This window comes from Panicum hallii, chromosome 1 (assembly GCF_002211085.1).
Source record: "Panicum hallii strain FIL2 chromosome 1, PHallii_v3.1, whole genome shotgun sequence".
NCBI lineage: Eukaryota > Viridiplantae > Streptophyta > Magnoliopsida > Poales > Poaceae > Panicum > Panicum hallii.
The window spans coordinates 35,817,627-35,833,481 of record NC_038042.1 but is presented as its reverse complement, the minus strand read 5'-3'; the positions used below and the strand labels follow the sequence as shown (position 1 = coordinate 35,833,481).

The 15,855-nt window shown below is 47.8% G+C and overlaps 2 protein-coding genes across 3 annotated transcripts in view; one reads left to right on the top strand and one right to left on the bottom strand.

The window, feature by feature from the left end:
* Positions 1–15,517, bottom strand: part of LOC112886595 (synaptotagmin-2-like) — a 29,201-nt gene extending 13,684 nt beyond the window's left edge. The window contains exons 1-12 of one of the 2 annotated variants that reach the window (XR_003229167.1): positions 14,985–15,517; positions 13,924–14,022; positions 13,772–13,822; positions 13,558–13,681; positions 10,345–10,463; positions 10,104–10,205; positions 9,952–10,026; positions 9,660–9,736; positions 9,322–9,568; positions 8,881–9,234; positions 8,586–8,714; positions 7,721–7,816 (exon numbers count right to left, since the gene is read on the bottom strand). Coding sequence is in view for 1 of the 2 variants with exons in the window: in XM_025956065.1 (XP_025811850.1) it covers positions 8,586–8,714; positions 8,881–9,234; positions 9,322–9,568; positions 9,660–9,736; positions 9,952–10,026; positions 10,104–10,205; positions 10,345–10,463; positions 13,558–13,681; positions 13,772–13,822; positions 13,924–14,022; positions 14,985–15,095 (1,488 nt within the window). In the remaining variant the exon portion in view is untranslated. The remainder of the gene's footprint in view (positions 1–7,720; positions 7,817–8,585; positions 8,715–8,880; positions 9,235–9,321; positions 9,569–9,659; positions 9,737–9,951; positions 10,027–10,103; positions 10,206–10,344; positions 10,464–13,557; positions 13,682–13,771; positions 13,823–13,923; positions 14,023–14,984) is intronic. The other variant, XM_025956065.1, reaches the window with a different exon arrangement.
* LOC112898067 lies at positions 10,916–11,421 on the top strand. The gene has a single exon (XM_025969771.1). It carries the CDS (start codon positions 10,916–10,918, stop codon positions 11,408–11,410), a length of 495 nt encoding a protein of 164 aa, XP_025825556.1. The 3' UTR covers positions 11,411–11,421.
* Positions 15,518–15,855: the final 338 nt, after the last annotated feature.

Below are 15,855 nucleotides of genomic sequence, written 5' to 3'. Positions count from 1 at the left end.
CTTCAGGTTCTTTGTCCACTGGCTTGTTCTTCTTGCCACCACCGGGATTGCTGAATGTCCTCCGGAGGTGGTAGCAATCCATTGCCGCATGATTGGCACCTGGATGCCATGGGCATTTCTTCTGCAGTAGCTTTTCGAACTCCTCCTGCGTCGTTGTCTTCCTGCCTCGCGAAGGACGATCCACAGCCGCGACAAGGTCGTCTGGCTTGCGCTTTCGGGATGGACCCGAGTAGTCCCGCTGGCTCTTGTCGGTACGGTTGTCATTTGGGCGCCTCAGGTTGCTGTCATTGCGCCTCGAGAACTGCTCCCGCATCTTTTCCTCCTGCTCGGACAAGTCGTGCATCATGTTGCAAAGCCCTGCAACAGTTTTCGGTCTGCTCCGCCCAAAGTCTCTGTAGATGCCTGGGTCGGTGATGCCGTTGCAGAAGCAGTCGATGATGTCTTCCTCCAAGATATTCGCAATGGTGGCACGCACGTCGAAGAAACGGCGTGTATAGGACCGTAGGAGCTCGTTACGTTCCTGTTTACATTGAGCAAGATCGTGACGAGTACTTGCACGGGTGATCGCCCCCTGGAAGTTGTCGATGAAGACTTTCTTGAGCCGCTCCCAGGAGTCGATCGAGTTGTTGCTGTGGCTCTCCAACCACGTGAGCGGCGCAGGGTCCAAAGCCGATACACGGTCTTGCGCTTCGCAAACATTTGCTTGCCATCATACTTGGTGATCCCAATCGGCTTGAAGCCCTCAGGGTACTTGTAACTACTAAACCGTGCGGTGAACGCTGGAAAACGGTCGCTGCAGTCAGTACCCTCTGTCATGGCTACTTCACGCTCTCTGTGCCTGGAATCGATTATGGATCGCACATCGCGTCCTTCATTGATTCGCTAGCGCAGGTCTTCTGGAGGATTCCGATGATTGGCCTGTCGCGAGTTGCCTCCTGGAGGTGGCTGCTGCCTCCCGCCAGTGGCCTGACTCCCGCGAACGTTGTCGTTGTTGTTGCTGCAATGAGGTCGAGGACGGCCGCCTGCCGTTCGACTGTGAGCCTGGCTGCTGCTTTCGCCCACGTGTTCTTCTCTGACGGTGGACGCCGGGTTTTGTTGGTCGAGCTGAATCCAAGCCCTCTGCGCGTAGCGAAGTGCTTGACGCAGGCTTGGATCGTTACTGCGCTCGAGTATAGCTCTTACCCTGGCGATGTTGGCCACCGGAGTTCTGAAGCCCCGCTCGCTTACGGCAGCGAATTCGGCGTCTAGCTCGCGATGCATAGATCGCATGCGCTCGTTGACCCTCCTTCGCCGGACTGCGCGAGCTCTGTTCCTGGCCCTCTGTGCCTCACGATCAGCGTCGTTTTCGTCGCCGGCATTGGCTGTGGCCTCATCTTCGGATATCACATCAAGTTCGACGATGGGTAAGTTGCCATCATCCTCGCCCTCCTCCGCCATCAGCACCTAGCGAGATATGAGCTCATCAGAGCTCGCTTCGATTAGCTCGGTCGACTCCTCTGCCACGGTGGCTAATAGCCTGCCCTCCTGAAAAGGCAAGGGCTCAAGGTGTGCCACAAGTCGGTCTTCATCCTCGAGTAGGTCAGAGAGTTTCATGCCCTTCCAATGCACGAAACGGCCCTCTGAAGTGGAGGTGATCATCAGACCGTTGTCACCAAGACAAACCGCAGCCCCCCGACGTGCGGTGGCTTCGAGCTTTCCGATTCGGAGTAAATAGTCCAAGTCCTTTTCCAATGCGGAGAGGGACTCGGAATCGTTGGCCTCCTGATGATTAGTGGCCGAATTGCGTAGACCGAGTCGCGATCGGCTACGCAAGTCCTCAGATTGGAAAGAGTCCAACCGAGCAAGGTTGTTGCAGCGCTGGACAGAGTCGCATCGAGAACGGACTCCTCCTCGGTCCTCGTAGCGGAGCCATGGTTGACAAGTCGTCGAGATTATCGACAAACTCGTCGAGGTCGCTGTGAAAACTCGCCGCGAGAGTTTTCGGCTTCATGTCGACGATGAATCGACGAAAATTGCCCGCACCATCTGCGACGCAAACCCACGAGCCAAAAACAAACGTCGTGCCATAAGGGGGCATAGCACTGGTGAACTTGAAAACGATGCCATCGAGTTCGCCGGTGGATTTTCGATGCGCACCCCTACCTGGCGCGCCAGCTGTCGGTGTTTTACCGCCTGCCCACCGAGGGGTATACCCGAGGTGGTAAGTTTTAGGTAGGGTGACGCCGAGATCAGGAACTCAAAGGTGCAAGCAACACACGGTTTAGACAGGTTCGGACCGCGATGTGCGTAATACCCTACATCCTGTTAGGTGGTTTGTATTGCCATGGGTGTTGATTGATGTTTTGAGGGGGTCCCTGTTCGCCCTTATATATCCGGGAGGACAGGGTTACATGAATCGTACTCGAGTAGTTTCCTTCTGTACCGGCTAGTCCTACTTCGTATGCGAGAAGAGTACAACATAGATAAGGTATAGGACATGTCCTATCCCCTAATCCTGTATGATCTACGTTATGTACACAGTCCCGTAGTCCCGGGTCTGACACTGCACCCTGGTTCATTCGCGCCTGAGGTGTCAACTCGGCAACTACGCCTGTTCAATGCCGGGTTTCGAGGGGATTTGGGCGCCCGCGAACCGTGGTCAAAGCGTCGGTGGCCATGATTAATACGACCACTGCTCCCTCGGTTCCACCACCCTTGGAAAATTCCCCAGCTTTATTCGCTCCTCCCCCCACGAGTTTAATTGTTGTCCCGACTCCCACCGCGACTTCGCCTGGGCGGGTGATTGCTCCCTTGTTGGCGGCAGCCATGGTCCCGGCGCCTGCGCCCACTAAGGCAGCTCTAGCACCCACGACCAACCCGGCGCCCGCGACCACTATTGCGGCTTCGGCACACGCGACCACTGCTGCAGCCCTAGTGCCCACACCCAACAAGGCGAACCTGCGAGCTCTTCTATTTCCGACCAGGATGTGTCTCCGGTGTGTTCGGCCACCGTTGAGAATGCATTTTTGGTTCAGGAGATTGCCGCTCTCCTAGAGTTGACGACTCCCTTCGCCGCCGACGCATCTCCGATGCCAGAATTCGCTGTCGCTGTCGATGGTGCCCCCCCACCCTATTGTGCCTGCGACCTCGGTCGTGTCACCACCTCCGGCGACCAGGATCCCTGCGACCACTTATGCGGCTCTAGTACCTGCGACCACGAGCATCAACGCATCTCCAGTGCCCACCTCTACCTTCGTTGATGTTGCTACCCCGATGGCCAGGACCAACATTGATGTTGCTACTCCGGTGGCCAGGACCCCTACTGTTGTCAAGGTCACGATTCTAACGTGTGCGACCACCACCATTGAGGAAGCGCCTCCAGCGGTCCCGGCTAGCGTTCCTCCGGTGATGATTGCGACCACAGTCGAGGGTGCGCCCCCAGCTCCTACTGCTGTTGAAGCTTCGCCCTGGAACCCAGTGAATCCCGCTGTAGTAACCATCCGGCTGCGATCTCCTTCGAGCCCATTCTTGAGGCTATGACTCCAACTATTGGTCGCGGCATTGACTCTGATCTCAGTGCTTGACGAACATACCCCTGCTCAGGAGTTGTTGTCGCCCGAGTTGTCCACCCCTCCTAGTGCATCATCATCACCGGTGCACCACCGTGTACTGCCGGACAACCTCATCGTTTATACCCGGACAACAAGAAGGCAGGATGATGCACCAGCACCGGCTGCTGAGTTCTTGGGAAAAGTCTATAAGAAGATAGATGCCCTGGTGCCAACACCAACAATCCAGAAAAGAAGAAAGAAGACCATGGGCCCGGTGAGTATGCCACGGCGGAGCTGACGATTCGCCAAGCTGCCTCCAGAAACAGACCGTACTTCTGCTTCCACAGTCTGCAGAAAGCTGGGCCTTACCAGTGAGGAAGGAAGAATTTCAGATGAGTGTCTTGATCGGTACGTCAAATCTTACAACCATCTGTTGGGGCGCGACCACGTGGCTTCTCTTTCTGCTCTGTTTGGCTGGCAAGTACCAACTGAGGTGCAGGCAAATGCTGCTGCTGTAGTGGTCTAAACTTGTTTCTTCTGGTCCTGCTCTTTTTTATCTTGTCAATGGATAGTGCGAGTATCCTGATCTGGAATGTACGGGGCCTCAATGACAGAGATAGATTGATACTGCTCGGCCTTCTGTGGATAGTGCGAGTATCCTGATCTGGAATGTACGAGGCCTCAATGACAGAGATAGATTGATACTGCTCGGCCTTCTGTTGTTTGCCTTCAAGAAACTAAGTTGTCTAATATTTCCCAGCGAGATGTTTCTTCCTTTTCTTGGTCCTGAGTTCACTAAATTTGTATATCTGCCAGTGCACCAAACTAGAGGAGGCATTCTTATTGCTTGGCGGGATGGTTGCTTTTCGGTTGATCACCACCACGTACATCATTACTGTCTCTGTTCTGCTCAGCAGCAAAGATGGCCCACCTTGGTGGCTCACTGGAGTTTATGGGCCCCAACATGATGCCGACAAGGTAGCTTTTTTTGAAGACCTCCGTGAAGTAAGAGAAAACTGCCCTGGACCTTGGATGCTAGCTGGTGACTTTAACACGATCTACTGATCTGAAGACAAGAACAATGACAATATCAACCGTGCTACGATGGGGAGGTTTCGCCGGTTTGTGAATTATTTGGAACTGAAAGAGATCCCACTTCTAGGAAGAAGGTACACCTGGTCGAATGAGCGAGAACACCAACCTTAGTCAAGCTAGATCGGGTCCTTTGCACCAATGATTGGGAGGATTTGTACCCTGAAAGTTTGCTGCAAAGCCAAGCCACTAAGATGTCTGATCACAGTCCTTTGGTTCTTGGTCTTCGGGAAGGAATAAGGAGGAAAGGAGGTTCCATTTTGAGAGCTTTTGGCTACGGCTATCAGGTTTTCATGAGGCAGTACAGCAATCCTAGGACCAGCCTGTACAGCACTGCTGTCCACTTGAAAGAATTTCCATCAAGTTGAAACAACTAGTGAGGGCTTTACAATCTTGGAGTCAAAAACAAACCGGTAATGTCAAGGAGCAGCTAGCGTTAGCACGACATATTCTTTACCACCTTGAGTTGGCCCAAGACCACCGTACCCTTTCTTCGGAAAAGGATTGGCTGAGACGCAAGCTCAAGCGACTGTCTTGTGTTAGCCTCACTTGAAGAACTATTGCTCGCCTCTGAGGGTCAGGTATCTGAAAGATGGGGATGCGAACACATCCTTCTTTCATAAACAAGCTAGCTTCCGGAAACGCAAGAATTTTATTTCTTAGTGGATGGTGATCGTGTTATCACGGCTCAAGAGGACAAGCATCAGTTATTCTTTGATTACTTTGATGGCCTGCTAGGCACAGCTGTTCCTAGAAACACTACCTTGGAGCTGTCGGCCTTCCATAGAACAGGTTTTGATCTATCCTCCCTGGATCTACCTTTCATTGAAGATGAAGTTTGTGCAACAATCAGGTCCCTCCCAGCAGATAGAGCAACTGGGCCGGACGGATATACTGGACAGTTCTATAAATCTTGCTGGTCGATTATTAAGGTGGATTTCATGGCAGCCATACTCATATTACAGCAAGGGGATGCACGGAAATTAGGGCTGCTCAACTCTGCTTTCCTCACTCTAATTCCTAAAAAGGCAGAAGCTTTGGAGGCAAAGGACTACCGCCCAATCAGTCTTGTCCATTAGCTTTGCCAAGCTAGTAACAAAAATGATGGCAAACCGCCTGGCTCCACATCTAAACAGTATGGTTGCCACCAATCAAAGCACTTTTATCCGGGGAAGATGCATACATGACAACTTTATGTTTGTCCAACAAACCATCAAGGTGTTACATCACCGTAAGATCTCTAGCCTATTCCTGAAATTGGATATTTCAAAAGCCTTTGATTCAGTCGCTTGGAGCTTCCTACTGGAAATCTTACCATATCTTTGGTTTTGGTACTTCTTGGTGCAACCTCATTAACAATCTGGTCCTTTCCGCCTCAACTCAAGTTCTTTTGAATGGAGAGCCAGGGGAGTTTATCTTTCATCAGCGGGGGCTCCGGCAGGGAGATCCCCTGTCTCCCATGCTCTTTATTCTAGTCATGGATGTTTTGAACAGTTTGTTTACAAGAGCCAAGTCAGAAGGTCTGCTGCGACCGCTCCATTCTACTGGACAACGCCTCACTTTATGAGGACAACATGGCTCTATTTATTCGCCCCGAAGAAGCTGATCTCCTCCTCACCAAAAACTTGCTAAAGATTTTTGGGGAAGCATCTGGCCTGCAGACCAACCTTCATAATAGTTGTGTCATTCCTATCCATTGTGAAGAAGACATTGAGGAAGTGGTCAACCAGAGGTTACATTGCACAACTTCTGCTTTTCCCACCACTTATCTAGGTCTGCCCATCTTGGATAAAAAGTTGAGAAGAGGTGATCTTTTGGCATGGATCGAAAAAATTGCTAATAAACTCACTGGTTGGAAGGCTTCTCTCATGAACCTAGCTGGTCGTGCGGTACTGGTACGTTTCGTTCTCACCGCCATCCCAATATATCTGCTAATTGCACTCAAGGTCCCCAAGTGGTTTATTCACGCAATTGACAAAATCCGAAGAGGTTTTCTTTGGAAAGGAAGAAAAGAAGTGAATGGAGGCTGCTGCTTGGTTGCTTGGGAAAAGGCCATGCGACCAGTTGACCTTGGGGGGCTGCGCATTCATAACCTCGAGGTCATGGGCTGGGCGCTGCAAATACGCTGGCTTTGGATTGAAAAGACCAAACCAGATCGCCCATGGGCAGGCCTGGATATACCAGTCCACTCCAACACCTCGGCGATGTTTGCTATCTCAACTGTAACAGCAGTAGGCAACGGGGTCAATACTTTGTTCTGGGCTGATCGTTGGTTGTTTGGAAAAAGCCTAGAGGAGTTTGCACCAAATGTCCACAAATCTGTCCCTGTGCGAGTTAGAAAATCAAGAACAGTGGCTGATGCCATGAATGATCTCACTTGGGTTACAGATATAAGGGGGGGCTCTCAGTTAGCATGGTCTCATGGAATATCTGGAGCTTTGGGACGCATTCTCAGAGTTTAATCTCACTAGCACAGAAGACCTACACCGGTGGAAATTTGAAAGCTCCGGTCTATTCTCTTCTAGATCAGCTTATAGAGCCTTTTTCACCGGTGCCATCCACTTTGAGCCTTGGAAACGGTTGTGGAAAGCTTGGACACCTAACAAGTGCAAAATTTTTGTTTGGCTTGCAATCCGTAACCGCTGTTGGACAGCTCCCACACCCTGATCACTGCCCCCTCTGCGATCAAGAGGATGAGACAGACCAACATATTCTCACTCTTGTGTTTTCGCCCGACAATTTTGGTTGAGCATTTTGCAGCACTAAATCTGACCAACTTGGTGCCTCCCCGACGGACGGTTTCCTTTGCTGATTGATGGAGAATTTCTTGGAGGAAAGTTCCGAAGCAGCATAGGAAAGGTTTCAATTCCCTAGTCGTGCTGGGTGCTTGGATCCTCTGGAAGCACAGAAATTCATGTGTTTGATGGATCCCCCCCAAGGCTTCAGATCACGCTGCAGGCCTTCAACGATGAATCACATCTGTGGCAAGTAGGGGGTGCTAAGGGCCTTGCTGCCCTAGGCTTAGGGAGGGTCTCCTAGTTTTTTTGCTAGGTTGTTTTGGTCAGGTCCTAGTTCATTAGTTTCTTTGTAACAGTCACCTTCGGTTTCTCACTCTCCACTTCTCTAATCCAAGGTGAGAAGTTGGATTTGTAATTGGATTATTTTCCTCCTTAATACAAAGTTACGCAGCTCTCCTGCGTATTCGAGAAAAAAAAATGGAGGCATATTAACCACTTCATTAGATTCCTTACTAAGATTATATTGCTGGTGATGCTCTAGCTAATAATGTAATGAACATGTAATTAAGAGTCAGTTCCGTAGAATTATAATTATATTTCGAAGTCAGTCAAGCATGTTTGAGCTTTTTTTATAAGAGATATAAATGCACAAGAAGTTATCTATATTTTCAAATGAGCCATACATATACATATATGGAGTAAAGTTATTAATGCACAAATGTAGCCGCCATGGACAATTTTGCAATGGTAAAGAAATGATGTTTCGGCTATCTTATTACACTAAAAGTATTTGACACCCGTAGCAACGCACGGGCATACACCCAGTATGACCACTAAGAGTAAAACGCAGCAGGGGTCCTTAAACATTTCCACGGATTCTCACCTAGGTCCATAAACTATCAAAATGAGCATCTGAGTCAAGTGGTTCACCATAGGTCCAATTATGAACCATTTAAAAAGTTTAAAGGTCCAAAAGCTCATTGGAGAGTTTTTGCCTTTTTCGACCTATGTAAGAATCCAAAAAACGTTCAAGGACCCTGGGAGCACTTTACTCTGACCACTAAGTATGTGGTTGTACTCCTGGAGCAACAGCTGCCATGCAGTCTTGATGAGGCATATGCCTAGAAATAGTACTTACAATTTTACTCTATCAACTCACGTAAATTCAAAATGCCTATTACTCTGTATCATTATATCAAGAAAGGTAAAATCAGAGAACTAATACCTTCGAATGTATGCCAAGACTTGATGGCCTGCTAATGACTTCAACTTGCATTTTTTCATTTATAGGAGGTTCCCCACAAACAAACTCAAATTCTTGTTCCCATCGTGGATCTCTATTCTTCTTAATATGCTGCACACATTATTTCAAGCATTACATCTGTAACATGGTGACTGGAGCTATGATGTAATGGAAGTATTTGTTACAGTAAAACATTCTAGACAAAACAAACATTAAAATTTACTACTGTGATTTTGCATGAGTACTTATTTCCATATCTAAAGGTTTTATTGCATACCTTTGTCTTCCTTTCTTCACCTTTGAACAAAATTCGCACATATGGATTAGTGTGGTGCTTTCCTTCAACATCCTGTGCTTCATGGACAATAACTACCAGCAAACCACCACCTTCTGGCGTGCCATCAGGAGCCTTTTCGATGACACCAGACTCATCACTCGTCTCAACATCAGAATCATCTTTCTTGAATGGCTTATATGTTACATCAACAGTGAGCTGCCCCCGGAACTTCTCATTTGCTGGGTCATTTGCATCCATACTCTTCAGCAGGTTAAGTGTAACAGATTTTGTCTCGTCTGGAGTAAGGTCTTTCAGTGGAATAACATTAATTCCAATCCTGTCATGCTTCCCAACCTGATACGGCAAGATATAGTCATGAAAGGTTGGAATATATAAGCCTAATTAGAGAAGGCTGAAGGACATGGGAAAATTAATGTTTACCTGCTCCCAATCATAAACAGTGAGCTCCAGAGCTTGAGATTCTGGGTCTTTAACAACTAATTTGAATTCCTCATTCCATTCAGGGTTCAGGTTGCTTCGCTTCACTGATGTTTTCTTTGACGGAAGTTTGTCCTCTGTTAGCTTTAACTTCACATATGGATCTGATTTGCCCAACAGATCTTTCTTGGTGAGTTTAACAGCCCGTACTACATTAACATAGAGAATTCCAACAGGCTTCTTTTGTGCTCTGTGTGTACCATGTTAGAGAAAAGGTACTGAATTAACCAACTTAACACAGACATGTATAAATAAAAGAAATAATTGAACAATGGCATTACTTTGCAGGATCCATGATTTGCACCTCGAGAACTTTGGGCCACAAGTACATATTTGCTACCTGGGTCTTGATAGTTTCCTGTGGGATCCATGCATGATCTGTAAGTTTCTTTGGATAGAGGAGATCTAAACTGACAATGTATTGGTAGATGACTTGATAAATTAGATTTAGTTATTGACGCAGAAATTAACTAGTTAATAAATAGAAAAGACTGAGCTGCATACTATACATTTATGAATACCAGAAATGCTATCAGATGGATGAAATGACAAGCCTGTTAATGTAGAACGGACCTGAGCAAATCCAAAAAGGCCAGGCATAGCCATGAGATCTGCTCCTAAGAGTTTCAGACCAAAATCAACATGGGGCTGCAGAAACGTAAACAGCATATAAGTCGCTTGATACATCGGAAATACCCAAAATTAATTCATGCTTCAGAACTTACCTTCTCCATGAGTGAAACGAGTATTTTAGCAAAACATGGAAAGCTAGGAACCAGTGGCTTCAAGGTTATGCGTGGTAGAGCAAATACTTGCAAATCAATTACCTGTAACAGTAGATATGATACAGGAAAGTATAATCTTACAATGAAAACTAGTCTGTTCAAATTAGCTTGATCTCTCAAACATAAAGTGCTGCAGCATGTATAACTACAATCTAATTCAACCCACATACATATAATGTACCTGTGCCGTTGCTTTTAGCCCATATGCTTTGACTACAACGGTGATATTAGGATTCCCAGCCCACTTTACTGAAGGTTCCATTATAAGTTCTTGTTCATCAGTGGTGTAGACCTTCATCCCTTCATTGGAGTGTCAGGAAAATTGTCATACTAGCTCAGCATCAAGCAACCTATGGTCTACAACAGCATCTGCTTTTAATGACAGAGACGACGACTTAAAATAAGGGAAGCTCCAACAGTTGCTCGGTATAATTTATTACTCCACTCTAAAATATAGAGAAAATTCCCTATTTGGCCCTACTAAACTTACCTCTTCCTTCCTTGGCCCTTTTTTTTTCAGAACTTCCCTATCTGACACCATAACTTTCATTCTTCCCTAAATTGGCCCTTCCGTCAGTTTTGAGCACCAACAGTGTTAACCGCCACGTGAAAAGACCATTTTACCCTGTACATGTACATGTTGCAGCGCTTGAGGCTGCTGCGGGCTCACCAAACGTCAAGATTCGTCGTCATCTTCTCCCTAGTGCTCCAAGGCTGCACTGCACGCACGCAAAGCTAGTTCTTGAGCAGCCATGGCGACGGCGGAGGCAGCGTCTCCGGCGGGCACCGGTGGTGGATGCCGGCGGCACGTGCTGATGTTCCCGCTGCCATTTCAGGGCCACCTCACCCCGATGCTGCAGCTGGCCGGGACCCTGCACGCGGCGGGCGTGCCGTTGGCCGACCTGCTCCCGTCGAGCAGCGACGCGGACTTAGCCGGCATGCTGCTGCGGATCAACGACCGCCTCCGAGAGCCGTTATGGGACCGCCTGCGCCAGGCGCTCGCCGAGGAGGAGGAGCAGGGCGGCGGGCCGGCGGCATCCCTGGTGGTGGACTCCAACCTGCACGGGATGCAACTGGTTGCGGAGGAGCTCGGTAGGGGAGCCGGGTCCTGCAGGAGACCCGCCCCTGCAGCAGGCCCGTGGCCCCGCGACCCGCCCCACGCTGCGCGCCTGCCGCCTCCCGCTGCAAGGGATCCACGCCCAAACAAGCAAGCATGTGTTGGAAATCGGATCACCGTGAGAATTTGAATATAAACCACCACAGGCAGTCATCTTCTTCCTCCCGCTCAGTCCGTTCCTCTTTTGGCCGAGTTCCTCTATTCGTCGAAATTCATCGCCCTCTCTTCAATCCAATCAAATTCCTTGCACTCACATCCTTCTCACACTCCCACGAACCCATTCGCTCGAATCCCAGCCCCTGCCATCCCTTGTCACCGACGAGCATCGAGTTTTCGCCACCTCCGTCCGCCATCGTGCCATGTAGGTGAGGCCATCGGTGAAGTTGGGTGTCCTGGGTTCTAGGTCGTGTTGCAGGGGGTTGGCGAGGAGGAGTGAGAGGTAAGGATCGTGTTCCCAGCGTCAGTTCCGGGCCTAGGGTGGCCGGAACGGACGGGCGCCGTCGCGGTGAGGCTTGGCCGGGGCTGTCGCCGTGGAGCAAGGAGCTCCAACTGTTTTTAGGCGCTGCTGCGGGTCTTGGCGCACTCCGTGGGGTGCTATGGTGCCAGTCGGGCAGCTGGTCAATGCTGGGAGCTCTGGGTGCAGCCGGCCGTCGTGCGCGTGGCTGTGTCGCCGCCGGCGAGGAACGTCTGTGCTCGGGGGTTTTGGGGCGTGAGTGGTACTGGGAGTTTGGGGGAGGGCCGCGGGCCCGGTCTGGGCGCCGGCGAGCCGCCGGGGTTGCCGCTCCCCTACTCGTAGTTTTGCAGCGGGAGGCCCGCGGATTAGGCCGTGCATGCACAAGCGCCGCCCCCCGCCACAGGCAGCGCAACGCCTCCCGCGCCTGCTGCAGCGCCGCCCCCCGCCTAGTTCTGCGCGACGCTTCCCGTACCTCCGCCTTGACGCGCGTGGGGGGGTGCACCTCCGCCTGGTTCCTCCGCCGGATCCATGCCGCCACCGCCGTCAGTTTCATAGGTTTGAGGAATCGAGTGGGGGAGGGAGAATAGAGCAAGGGCATTTTGGTCTATTCCTAAAAAGATCTGACAAGTTTGCATGTGAGTTCATGGCAGTACCTAACGGAGGTAAAAGAAGGGTCAATTTAGGGAAGAATGAAAGTTGTGGTGTCAGATAGGGAAGTTCGGGAAAAAAAAAAGGGCTAAGGAAGGAAGAGGTAAGTTTAGTAGGGCCAAATAGGGAATTTTCTCTAAAATATATGATTGCCAGCTCGTCTATGGATAGCATAAAAGGCTAGCCCTCCAACAATCCAACATTACCACATTATCCAAAGTAGTTGTGAGAAGGAGAGGAAAGGTGTGGGTGGCCCCACGAGTACCTCAGATTACGCTATAGATTAGCTCTAGTTGAAGAGCTATCTTTTCTCTCTCTCTCAATTCTCTCTCCACACAAGCAGAAATCTGAAACGGATGCACTATAGATAGATGAGGGTGCTTACATCAACATTTTGCTTATGTGGTAGACAGTCTAGTCAAGTCTGCAAGTCATTCTATCATGCCATCTTTAGGTGATGTGTAAGTTTCTTATAAATAGTGGTCAACTCTACCATTGGGGACACTGCCCTAACTTTAATGTTCAGAAGTATTCAAAATATAAAATGTGCCAAATGTCTCTGATACCAGAACTTAGAGCACACATGAAAGCAATGAAATATTAGGAAATGATTGGATAATTGGAAGATGTGCAGTGAATAACTCAGGTATTATTGAAATGATGATTGGACCATTGCCATTGAAAGATGTGTAGTGAATAACTCAGGTATTATCATGGAAGTTATCTTGGAAAAACCATGGCCAGTTAGTGGAGGCCTGATTGGATTATCAGTGTGTAATGGTGGTGAGGTTAAGAGTTGTATAATTTTGGGCAGCAAATAATTAGGAAACAATATAACAGCTCGGGGTATCCTATTTAGTGTAAGTATGGATGAACACCTGAGCAACTCACCATGCATGTACGTCTAGACAACCTGGAAACCAATTGAGAATTTTGAACCATGGGTAACGAAATCTGTAGTGGAGATCTTCTTTTTTTTTTTTGATAAAGGATTCTGTGTTATGCTATACTATCAACACATGACACTAAAAACATGACATTCTAAAATACTCTTCTGAAATAAAGTACTACAAGTCTGAAAAAACATTCTGTTGGAGTTGTACCATCCAAAAGCTACATCATGTAACTGAATTCTCAAATATTCATTTTAACTAAAATGTCAGAGAATAATTTACCTTGAAATGTTGGCGGCAGTGAGCCTAATGTTAATGGCTCAAATTCAACTGAATCAATCTTATACTTTGCAGTGTTCTCAGCAATAATTGGTTTGGCGATTTCCTTTGCCATTTTACATATTGCCTAGGAAAGAAGACATTTAAAAAAATAAAGCAGAAAATACTTTGAAAAAACATATTGCGGTTTTTTTAGAACACCGAGGGTAGCACATACCTTGTCAAGATAGGGCCACATAGTCTCAATGAATTTGTTTAGCCAATCAATCTTTGTTTAACAAAAAGAAAGGGACTTGTGTTATGTTACAGCGCTCAAATATAAGATACTATGGAAAGGGCATAGAAGTTTGACTGAGAGGATAATCATACCCGATCGAAGTCTGGATTTTTTATCCAAAGAGGAATCTCAGGAAGCATGTACTCCAGTGATTTTGTATCAAGTTCAACAAGTGGCCTGATCACAGGGTGCTGCGAAAGCAACATCAAAAATGATAAATTTGGGTGCTGGTAATAAATATAAGTGTATGCATGTAAGGCATTCAGATACCAGATACCAGAGTTCAATCTATTCTTACACCTCCAAGTACATGATATTAGATACTGCAGTCTAGTGAGTGAGCTTAGGAAGAAAGCATAATGGCTATTTATATATATTTCAGACTTCTTCCAGTAGAAATAAACTATAGCGATGCACATCCTGAAATTATGAGATGATTGAATGAAGAACACTGGCTCAAGCAAACAAAAAGGATACACCTATGCATCACTAGTTGTGATGGCAATAACTAATTTTCATATGGCCATGAATTAAAACAATGTGATCTCGAATAATATTCAATCTGAAACAGGAAACAAGAACAAAGCACTGAATAGCTACATTCTGATGTTGTACAAAACATCATGCATCAAACATCTAATTTGCATTTGACAGAATTAAACCGTTCGCAATCTTTAAGGCAAATTAAAAAATCGAACTTCTACCATCTTTCCCCTTTGAATTGCATTAATTATTTGAATTATCCATAACCTCACCACTCTGGACCTGCCAGATTCCTAGCAACTATATTTCTCTTCTTGTGTAGTCAGTATTCACTGCACTTGAATAAGAGCATCAGCAAGCAACCAGACAACCCTCTTATATGACCAACACAAGCGAATTCCAAGACCATTAAATCAGACGGCCATAGTCTCGCGTGCTCAATACAAGCATTTCTTGTTAAAAATAGGCAGGCAAGCAACATAACTGAACTGAACTATATGTTCCAGACAAGCTCAGCATTTTACGATTTGAAATCCAACCCCCGAAATCATCAAAATTCCTCTCTCGGCCGCCGCCATTCTCCTAAACATCCTACAGGCCACTCCGCGAAGAGGAGACGAGACACCCAAATCACACAGAAAAAAAATCAGGGGAGTGAGGTAGATCGTACCTTCACATCGGTGGGCTGGAAGTAGATGAAGAGGTAGTACCCAATCCCGAGCCCCAAGGTCAGTCCCACTCCAAACCCAAAGAAACCCAGCACGGCGCTGAAAAACCCCATCTCCGCTCTTCCACCACACCCAAGAACGCGAGCAGGAGCAGCCAAGAAACAAAAGCAAGAAGCGCCACAGAACGAAGTCAGACTCAAATCACACGCGGAGACAGGAGCAGCAAGAAACAGGACAGTGCCAAGAGGGAGAAGCGGATGAGATCTGGAAGAGCGAGCGGAGACGAGAAGTTGGAGGGTATCAAGATGGCATCAATGGCATGCCACTAGTGGTAGGGAAGGGGAAGGAGGACCATTATCAGCCTAATAATGGTGCCCTGCTGGGGGTTACTGGAGAGGATAGAAGGGGAAGGAAATCAACACCACGGATGCTGCAAGAATGGGGCTTGATTATCTGCTCAATCGGGGATCAGGCACGGGGATAATGAGGAGGGGGCAGCTGGTCGTTGGCGATGTCGGCAGAGGAGCACGTTGAGGGCAACGCCTCCGTGTATAACGGCCACAAGATTCGGCCATTTGTTTTTATGCTTCGCTAGGATCCGAGTCCTGTCTCTTTCCACTTTCTGTGATCCTTTTTATTAGATGCTTTTCGGAGTCCACTGGTGCTGTTTATTGTTTGAAAATGTCCCTTTTAATCATCATATAGTATAAAATTTGGTGGCTTAAGTGGAAAAATCCCGTGATTCATCTCCAAGTCACCTTTGCTATCATTGGTATTGGTATGATACTGAAAGATGTGCAATTTTTCAGTCTCTCAACAAGAAAAAAAGTGCAACTTTGTTTGGAAGAATGATCAACCCAACCGTGAAAAAGG